The sequence below is a fragment of the Carlito syrichta genome, unplaced genomic scaffold (assembly GCF_000164805.1).
Source record: "Carlito syrichta isolate Samal-C Ts95f unplaced genomic scaffold, Tarsius_syrichta-2.0.1 Scaffold314991, whole genome shotgun sequence".
NCBI classification, from domain to species: Eukaryota; Metazoa; Chordata; class Mammalia; order Primates; family Tarsiidae; genus Carlito; species Carlito syrichta.
In genome coordinates, this window is record NW_007259087.1 from 15,082 (window position 1) to 25,564 (window position 10,483).

Consider the following 10,483-nt stretch of genomic DNA (forward strand, 5'->3'; position numbering starts at 1 on the left):
CTAATTCACCTGATCTTGCCTCCAGCAAATTTTTTTGTGTCTCAAGACGAAAAAAGTTTTGCCAATGTGGAAGAGGTGAAAGAAAAATAACAGCAGAAGCACTAATCGACATCAAAAGTGACGAGTTCAATCACAGTTCTGAGCAGTGGAAAAAGCATCTCAATAGGTGTATTGCCTCAAAAAGAGAGTACTTTGAAGGTGACTTAAGTTTAAACATGTAAGAATAGCTATACAACTTTTTATAAATAAATTCCAGTTTTTCCTCCCCCCCACCCCTGTGTATCTCCTAATCAGTGGGAGTCCACCTTTTGTGGGCTACCAGAAGTCACAGAATAAACTACAATTGCTAAATTCTAGTTCAAAAATTGCTAAATAGTTTTGTATTACTCAAGCCATTTGGGAAGACTCTCCTGTAAGTGCAGCACGCTCATATGTATGGCAGCCAACCATAAGCCTGACTGAAAATCTCAATAAGGTAGTGAATCCAAGTAGCCCCGGACCTTCTGTGAGGAAATTCTTCCATTCTTGAGACAGCTCTGCAACCAAAACAGTCAATCTGTCTCCTCAACTAGAGATGATGGGTCATTTGACTAGTTTAGTGGTTGTTCTACACACTGGCCCCAAACCAAGCTGACCTCTGGCATGGGAAAAGGCAAGAAGGAAATGGTCTTCATCTCACAGTTAACCTCTTGACATTTTATCTGGGAAACCCTTTATAAGTGACTTGAAGTAATCAAATCACTGGTCTCTGGAGAGTGCTGATGAATTGACTGCAATTTTTATTTCTTACTATGACACTATCTGGTCTTAAATCAACTAGAAGCTCACAGACTATTAGACTGGGTACTTTTGATGACTAAAGGAGAAGAGAGAAGAAAATACTATAGTTTTTAGTTGCTAGAAGTGGAGAGAAATTTTAAAAGGAAAAAATAATCATTTAAATAATTTAAAATTATTAATCCACTAAGAATCAGAGTACAGTCCAAAACCTGTCATTGAATTAATAATAGTTGGCCATTCCTTTCAGACATAGCTTTTGTGAGGTCATTTTTTTGAGACTAGTGGTGAAAAGCTTCATAGCCACAGAGTAACATTTGGCAATAAATTAGTTCAGCTTGTTTCCACATGGCCCCAAAATCTTCATTTGTTCCATCATGAAAAACAAACTTTCCTTTGCTTGAAACAGGGAAAAATAAACGATTTTCCTTTACACATTCTGACAATTTAATTTTTAGCATGCTCATATGTTAATCTTTAAAAAACACCACTAACCACTCTTTCCCCTGTTTGGTTTTAGTCCCTATAAAGAAAAAAAAATGCATTTTTTGCTTTTAACAGAAAGAGCTAAATTTTCTCAAGGCAACAGCAATAAAGGCCCAAAGAAAACACATATGACTTAACACATTACTGATTGAGCTTGGGAAAAGCTCTTCCCTGACTTCCTTAGTTATGGACTGAATTACTACATCTCAGATGATGATAATCTTATGATATTAATGGGTGGTTAAATCCTTTTTTATTCCAGTGTCACTAGATTAAATGCAAAATTGATTATTTCTAACTATGATGTGAGGCAAATGTGATTTATCAGTTATACAGTCTTAATCAAAGAGTATTAAGTCAGGAAGGCAAACAAACAAGTTATAACTTGGGCAAGTTTTTAACCTCTCTAAATATCAGATTTTGCTTCTATTAATGAATTATTCCTTCATTTAAAAGAGATAATCCATGTATAAAACACTTATAATAGTATCTGACAACAGTAAATATTTAATAAGTGTTAGCTGTCATTAAAATATGAAGAGTTAGAAAAATTTTAATGAATTAAATTAGAGATTTTATTTAGTTAGTTTGTTTTCTTGGTGTGTGTGCGCGTGTTTGTATGTGCATGTTTCTCACTCCTTATGTTACACTTTTAATATTACCTCTTAGGAATCTTTCATGTATGAAGATGATTGTAGAAATTATGACAGTTATATTGACAAAGCTTTGCATTTTTTAAAGTGCTTTTATATGAATTATCCACTTTGACCTTCAAATAGTCTTAAATTAGTATATTTGTCAGCTTAGAAACATTAACTAATACTAGGTTGGCCATACAGTTGATAGCAGAGGTCGAATTCAGAGATTGAAGTCATGAGAGTAAGTTGAATTTATATCCTTTAATGTTTAACTTACTGCTTCTAGTAATGTTCTTCTACTTAGAAGCTTATTGCTTCTAATAATGTTTAGTTGATCTTGAGTTTTCTAAGTATATAATCAAATCGCCTGTACATATTGATGTTTGTTTCTTCCATTCCATAGTGACACTTACATTTATCTTCCCCTAATCCTTATCGGCAGCCATTGCAGTACAGTAGGAAACAGAGACTTTACCTTACCTTTTTTGCACCTTTGTGAACTTTTCTGTTGTTCCCTCTGTTTGTCCTTCACATCCTTGGATATAGCCTACTTCTGTCCTACCCAGCAGTCAGAACCAATTCAAATGTTACTTCTGCCGGAAAAAATTATCTCTGATCTTCCCAGCTGGGGTAATCTCTCTTTATTCTAAACCAGTGGCTCTCAACCGAAAGTGATTTTATCCCCCAGGGGATATTTGGGAATGTATGGAGACATTTTTGGTTGTCATAACTGGTGGGAGGGTGTTAGCGGCATCAAGTGGGAAAAGGCCAGGAGGGATGCTAAAGACTCTACAGTCCATGGGACAGTCCCTTGCAATGAGGGATTATCTGGACCAAAATATCAGTAATGCTGATTCAGAATCACTTTTGTAAACTCAAGGCTCACGGCAGGCATTAGGATACATATCTTTTCTACTTTAAAAAAAGCTTGTTTGTGAATATAGTTTATCATGGACTATAAATTATTTGGGGGCAGGTATTCTAGCTTAATCTTCTTTTTATGACTAATATTTAAGATAATTAGAAAATCCCCATTTAAATCTGCATTATCTCATTAAATATCTTAGATTAATTTGATTGCTAATCAACCACTAACTACAAAAGATGGCAGATGTTAGATAAAATGACTTAAAATTTTCCTCATTTGATAAATGAGAAAAATAATGTAGGACCTGATTTTAAATTTATAAAACTCAGGTACTGGTGATTCTTACTTCTGATTTCATATTACTTTCCCAAATGATTCCATAAACCATCATCCATAAAAAAGAGTATAGAAAAAGAATATGCTGGAAAAGATACAACCCACATATGAATGCATTTAGAAAAACACTTAACCATGAAAAATTTGACAATGTTGACTAAAAACTCTGCTAGCAGAATCAAACCAAGGAGGAAAAGAAAAAGTGAAAACATTTTTAAGACATTAGGCTCAAGGGAAACATGATCAGGGAAAACAAATGCTCAACATACCAACACTGATACCACATTTAGAGTTCAAGTTTTTTAAAAAATATGATCTCCTTAGAAGAGAGCAGGCATTGTTTTATTCAAAGTGCCTAAAGTGTCTGTATTCATTAGCATATGTCAGCAGCAATTCAAACAGAATTTTGTCAAGGAAGAAACTAGGAAGCCGGGCTCGGTGGCTCAGCCTGTAATCTCGCGCCTTTGGGAGGCTGAGGTGAGTGAATTTCCTGAGCCTGTGGGTTCGAGACCCGCCAGGGCAGCAAGATCTCATCTCTACAATAAATAAAAAGAAATCAGCCAGGTGTAGTAGCGCGTGCCTGTAGTTCCAGCTACTTGGAAGGCTGAGGCAGAACAATCGTCGGAGCCCAGCAGGTTGAGGCTGCGGTGGCCGGGAGCGGCCACTGCACTCCAGTCTGGGCGACAGAGTGAGACTCCAACTCAAAAAAAAAAGAAAATAGGAATCCCTATAATTCCTCTCACCAATGATATTTCCAACAAGAGCTGGAGGATACAATAAATAAACAGTGGCTTTACTATATAACAGAAATGTTTCTGATAGCCAGGAAGGCTACTGTTGTTTTACATTAATAACTGTATTTACAAATAAAATTTTAAAGAGCAATGTTCTGTGTTACCTTTGGAGAAAGCTAAGTACAAATTAGGTAGTTTGCTGGTACATCTAATTTTTTGTGGTTTTTATTATAATAAATACATCCTTTGATGTAGAATAGCCCTCTAGGTAACATGGAAGCTTTCATCAGATTTTATTATGCTCATACAAATTTCATAACATTAATATTATTACAAAATAATAATTTGCGATGGCCAATAGCATGCACAGTGGTCACAGTGACAATGGAAGTCTTTCATGTGGGCAGAGATGGGAGCTCCAAGACAGAATGATGCTCACTTCTAAATGAGATTTACACCCATTTTAGTCATTTGTTTCCAATTTTATTTTATTTTAATCTTTTTGAGTTGGGGTCTCACTCTGCAACCTCCCAAGTAGCTGTGTCTATAGGCGTGTACCACCATGCCCAGTTAATTTTTAAATTTTTTTGTAGTGACGAGGTCTCACTATGTTGTCCAGGTTGGTCTTGAACTCTTGGGCTTAAGCAATCCTCCCACCTTGGCCTCTCAAAGTGCTAGAATTAAAGGCATGAGCCACCATGCCTGGCCTGTTTCCAGTTTTAAAAGTACAAATTTTTAGTACATATTATGGTTTCTTTCCTAATCACACAATGCTATAATTACATGAATTAAATAATTACTTACCTAGTAAATCTGAAGCTCTCAAGTTTTCTTTCAGAAACATAACAGAAATAATGGCACTACCTAGAAAGAAAATGGCCATTAGTATTAGTGGTAGCTCCAATATAAAAATATATATCATGCAATGCCATTTGAAAGAAGTCAAGCAATTTGTGTCTTATGCCTGATGAGTTGTGAACTGACCCAGAGAAACCTAGCAGTTGTGTTTGTAAAAATTACTTTCTTCCCTCGTGTGGTAGAAGATACAGGAAATTGATGTGGTTTACAATGGACTTAGGACATGGCTAGGATAGTGCCTGGTATACAGTGAGGGCTTAATAAAAGTTTACTAAATGACTAAACAAATTGGTGGAAAGAAAAAAGGCAGAAAGAGCAGGAAGGGCTAGAAAGACAGGAAGAGGTAGAATGGAAGAAATGGAAGGACAAAAAGGGCTTTAAGTGTGTCCAGAGTAGCCACGCGTTATTTCCCAGTATCTCCCGCTATAATCCCTATTTTTCTTTCTTTCATTTTTCTTTCTTTCCTTTTCTTTTCTTTTTTCTCTCTCTCTCTCCTCATCCTCATCCTCCCCACCTTCCTTCCTTTCTTCCTTCCTTCTTTTTCTTTTCTTTTTTTTTGGGGGGGTACAACGTCTTACTCTGTTGCCCAGGCTAGAGTACAGTAGTGCAATATAGTTCACTGCAGCCTCCAACTCCTGGGCTCTAGTGACACTCTCTCCGCAGCCTCTTGAATAGCTGAGACTACAGGCATACACCACCATGCCCAGCTATTATTATTATTATTATTTTTGTAGAGGCGGGGTCTCTCGGCCTCCCAAAGTGCTGGGAGTACAGGCCTGAGCACTGGGCCTGGTCTAATCCCTATTTTAATGGTTGGTTCTTCTATCTACCAGAATTCATCAGAATCCCAGGAATCCTCCTATTCCCCCTTTTTTTCACACTCCAAATCCAACAGACTACTGGATCCAAGTCCATATTTCACTGTCTCTCAAGTCCGATCCCTCCTCTTCATTCTGTTTGTCATCCCCTTCCCTCCCAGTTCAGGTCAGCTGCTCCTCTGGCTTAGATCATCATAACAGCTTCCCTCTGACCTTTTATTTCTCCCATTGTCCCTTACCACCACCAAAATAATCTCTCTAAAGTGCAAACCTAATGTAAATCCACAGCTTTAAAACCTCTAAATGGTTTCTGTCATCTATAGGACAAGAGCCACACTACAGCAGGACCCTCAAAGACAGTCATGATTTTCTCCTGTCACTTTCCTTACCAGATAAGTGTGTTCTTATCTGTTTTACAATCTGTGTCCACTCTTACTAAAATAATCATAAGTCCCAGAAGCCATCATGCAGGCTCATGCTCAATGGTCTTTACATGTGCAACTCTGCCCCATCCTTGTGACCAACTCTAGACTCAAACATCGCCTCTGGATTCCCTGGGCCAATCTGACTACTCTGCTCTTATGCTGTGATTTCCTCTGTATACAGCTTTTTCATTACACTTAAGATTTATTTGTCTTCTCCTAAAAGTCCATCAGTTCCTTTTAGTCTGAGATATGTCTTCGTATTCTTCTGAGATCTCCAGTATGTAGCTAGCATCCATCAATAAATGTTCAGTGAATGACATGAAAGCATGTGGGACCTCAACCCTGCATTGCTGACCCTGTGATGTTTTAGATCCACTTTCCCACGTCTGATGCTACTGGACTCTCTCCCTGATAGTTGGGACATGTCCTGCAGCTGTCCCCTCAGGTACGAGGAGTAAGTTGAACCTCTTTGAGATGTTCCTCTTCTGGGGCCATTCTTCTATGAGTATAGGAATGAGAAAACCCCAATTTGCAATAATACAAAAAAAACCCACAACATAATGTTTATGGTACATTTTTAACAAAAACTATGTTGTTTTTTGAAAGTAAAAACACAAATGAAAAATAATATGATCATCTGGAGAAAACTGCAGTTAATATGTTGGTGTTTTTATTTCCCTTTAGTTTAGATCAAACTATATACAAAATTTATTTACTCAGTTACCATATTACATATCAGTAAATTAAGAATTCTTCATAGATATAATCTTAATGTCTGTATAATAATCCACTAAACAGATGTTGTAGTTAAATTTGAATGTGATTATGCCTGCTATTCTAGTAATTTATTTCAAACAAAGTAACAAATCCACACCAGAAACTCTCCTGCAAGATAATCTTGGATCCTCATGTATTTTTTTCCATTCTTTTTCTCACCTACTTTCTCTCTTTCTAGTCGATCTTTGTCCTTCCACACTTCTCTTGGGCAGGTTATTTACAGAAGTGGAAGTTTCACACAAAATAAACAGCATGGGAAATGTTTACCAAGCATGAGTTTAATCGAGCAGTAGGGCCTTAAAACGTGACAGCAAGACTTTCTGTAGATAAACTCATGTATGGATATGTGCTCATTAAATTAAGAACTGAATTTGGGACAGGTATAAAAATGTATGAAAATTTTTGATTTTAGATTTGGACAAAAAGAATTCAGGGAAACTAATCTCACATGTTAGAGCATTAGAAAAGGTATAAAACCAAGACCTCCCCCTCATCCCCCCCACCAATCACTGGCTTCCTGTGTAATTAGGTAAGGAATGTTTCCAAGTGGAGGGAGATGAATTAGCAATTAAAAAATAGGTGAAGTATCACTACACTAATACATACCAAATGTATTCCATTATGGCAATCCTTGAGAAGACTATTTCACAACAAAGGATTCCAGTAAGAAGGCAGACATTGCTTACATGCAATGAGGAAATTTTAAGAGTAGTAGGAGGCATAATCTACTCCAGGTTCTAAACTTGGTAATTGGGAAACTGAGGTTCAAAGAGTTTGTGTCTATTCACTGATCCAACCATCTAACAAACACTGATATTACAGCAGAGCTGGAAGCAGCACCCACGTTTCCTTCTTCTCAGTCCAGAGCTCTTTCTAGCACACTACACTCCATTGCCTCTCGTGAAGGAACAAAAAGATATCATTTTCTGTCTCTTCTTGTTGCTAAACCACAGTTTCATAAATAATTTTACTTTCAGAAGAAAGAGGGAAAAGTGTTATATGGGAAATTAAAAAAATTCATTGCTAAAAGCTTTTTTTGAAACAGGGTCTCGCTCTGTTGCCCAGGCTGGAGTGCAGTGGCATAACCACGGCTCACTGTAGCCTTGAACTCCTAGGTTCAAAGGAACCTTCCACCCCAGCCTCCTGAGTAGCTGGGACTACATGTGTGTGCTATCAAGACTGTCTGGTTTTTAAAAAAATTTTTGTAGAGATGAGGCCTCGCAATGCTGCCCAGAGGGGTATCGAACTCTTGGGCTCAAGTAATCCTCCTGCCTCAGCCTCCTACAGTGCTGAGATTACAGGCATGAACCATCACACTTGGCCTGCTAAAGGCTTTTTAAAAAGGACATGATTGTGACATAAAAAAACTTTAAGTATACTACATGCATCAAATTATATCAACTGCAATAAAACACTTAACAATTTTGTAAAACATAAATATGCTACTTTTTGTTTCTGAAAGAATTTAGAAGTCTAACAAGCTTCAAGATTCAGCCAGTGACATTTTTTTTTCTGTTTTAAAAGAACATGAAGTTTTCTGCTAAATTTTTAGGTAATAGAACAAGGTTTTTTTTAGTTTTATTTATCTAGCAAAGAAAGTAATAAAAAAGAATATTCTATTGAGATACATTTATTTATAACTCATTTATCTGGCAAAACATAGTAAAAGAGAGCTGTGCTGAGCAAAAAGGCAGTATCTCAGCAACAACTAATAACATGACTTGTAAGTAGAGTAGTAAATTTTAAAAATGAGAAAAAAACAGAAGTATTCTCATACATCTTTGCAATCAGAGATTGCTCTAGTATTGCTAGAACAATAACTGTTGCCTGATGAACACCTAGAAAGGGAAAAAATACTATTACACTTTTATTACTATAGTAAAATTTAATATTCAAAAATAGAGCATTTCAAGATCAATCATTTAAAAAGCGTTGAAATGAAATGTGTCTGTAAATTAAATAGATTTGTACTAGGTATGATTAAACTATAGTTATTACTATGTATTTGCTCCAGCATTCAGTTCTGTGTGCATTTTTTGGTCTGAGGCATATTTGGGCAGAGGTTCATGAATGATTTTTCCTTCCGGCCTTCAGAAGACGCTGGTCTACACAGAGAAAGCGCACCAAACTTGTTGCTTAATTTTTAAGTATCTCTTCAGGAGAAAAAAATGGTGTGAGGAAAACCAGGTAGAAGATGCATGTTCTCCTTGCCCGTAATAGTGCCAGAAAGTTAAGAAAATGTCCCTCCATTCAGATAGGTATTTTTCCAGGCAAAACTCACTGCCCATATTCATGAACTGTTGTTATTCTTGGCAGTGGAAAATATTTACAAAAGTTGATACCCTTCCCCGCCCCACTCCTCAGCTTATCAACAATCGACAGTGGGTGATGCTACTGCAGTTGCCCAAATAATTATCTATATATATAGGCTATATATAAAATTTGCAAAAGTTAGTCAAATCTGAGCTGAGTTGTCTTCAATTCATGCTTATTCATTATCCTTAAGGAAATGCTCAGCCGGAAAGGGTGAGGCTGAGAATGCTGGGAAATGGAATATGGACAGGAAAGAGCCAAAAAGCCTTCCCTGCTCTTTTGTTCTTCAAAATTCACTCCAGGTGAAAAGTAGAAGGTCCTACTGAAGAACTGTTAGGGCCATAACACTACCTAAGGTGGCAAGGTGCTGGGCTGGGAGGGCCAAACACCTGGGCTCAAGTTTTGTTTTTTTCCAGAACCAGCTATGGAAGATAGCACAGGTTAACGTATTAACCTTTGGGTTTTACTTCCTCAACTAGTTAAATGAAGTATGTGTGCTTTATGGTTTCTAGTTATCTTTCTTGCTCAAACATGTTATAAATAGCCAGTTATTAGAAAAAAAGACATATAAATGAAGTTGTGCTTTCCCAAGTGGGTTGGAGTATTTGAAGGAAAAGACACAGGTCCTCTGTTTTCCAAGATGGCTACGTTCTGTGTATGCAGGTATGACTGAAAGCACCAAGATTTGATGTACCACTTTTTCTTTCTTTTTTTTCTAGTTTTTATTGCTTTTATTCTACATTTCACTTATATTTGCTCTAATATTTATCATTTCCTTCTTTGCATTAACTTTGGTTTGACTTCTTCTTTTTCTAGTTCCTTAACATGTAATGATAGGTGACTAATTTGAGATCTTTCTCTTTTTTAAATGTATCATTTACAAGTATGAATTTGCTTTTTAAAAAATTTTTTACGGGGAACATACCTCAAAATAATAAAAGCCATCTATGAGAAACCTACAGCCAGCATACTCCTAAATGGACAAAAATTGGAACCAATTCCCCTGAAAACTGGAACTAGACAAGGATGCCCACTCTCTCCCCTCCTGTTCAACATAGTATTGGAAGTCCTGGCTAGAGCAATCAGAGAAGAGGAGGCAATCAGAGGTATTCAAATAGGAAAAGAGGCAGTCAAGTTATCTCTCTATGCAGATGATATGATGGTGTACCTCGAAAACCCAAGAGAATCTGTCAAAGGCCTCCCTTACATTGATAAAGGCCTTTGGCAAAGTCTCAGGATACAAAATAAATGTACAAAAGACAATCGCATTTCTCTACACCAATAATAAACAAACAGAAACCCAAATAAAAAACACAATTCCATTCACAATAGCCACAAAAAAAATGAAATACCTTGGCATCTTCCTACCAGAGACGTGAAAGACCTTTATAATGAAAATTACAAATCACTTGCTCAAGAAATCAAAGCTGACACGAACAAGTGGAAAATATTC

At 36.8% G+C, this 10,483-nt stretch overlaps 1 protein-coding gene across 1 annotated transcript in view; it reads right to left on the bottom strand.

The window, feature by feature from the left end:
• LOC103274828 (NIPA-like protein 2) overlaps positions 1-10,483 on the bottom strand; it is a 64,644-nt gene that overhangs the window by 10,570 nt on the left and 43,591 nt on the right. The window contains exon 4 of the mRNA XM_021706021.1: positions 4,644-4,703. Coding sequence (XP_021561696.1) covers positions 4,644-4,703 — 60 coding nt within the window. The remainder of the gene's footprint in view (positions 1-4,643; positions 4,704-10,483) is intronic.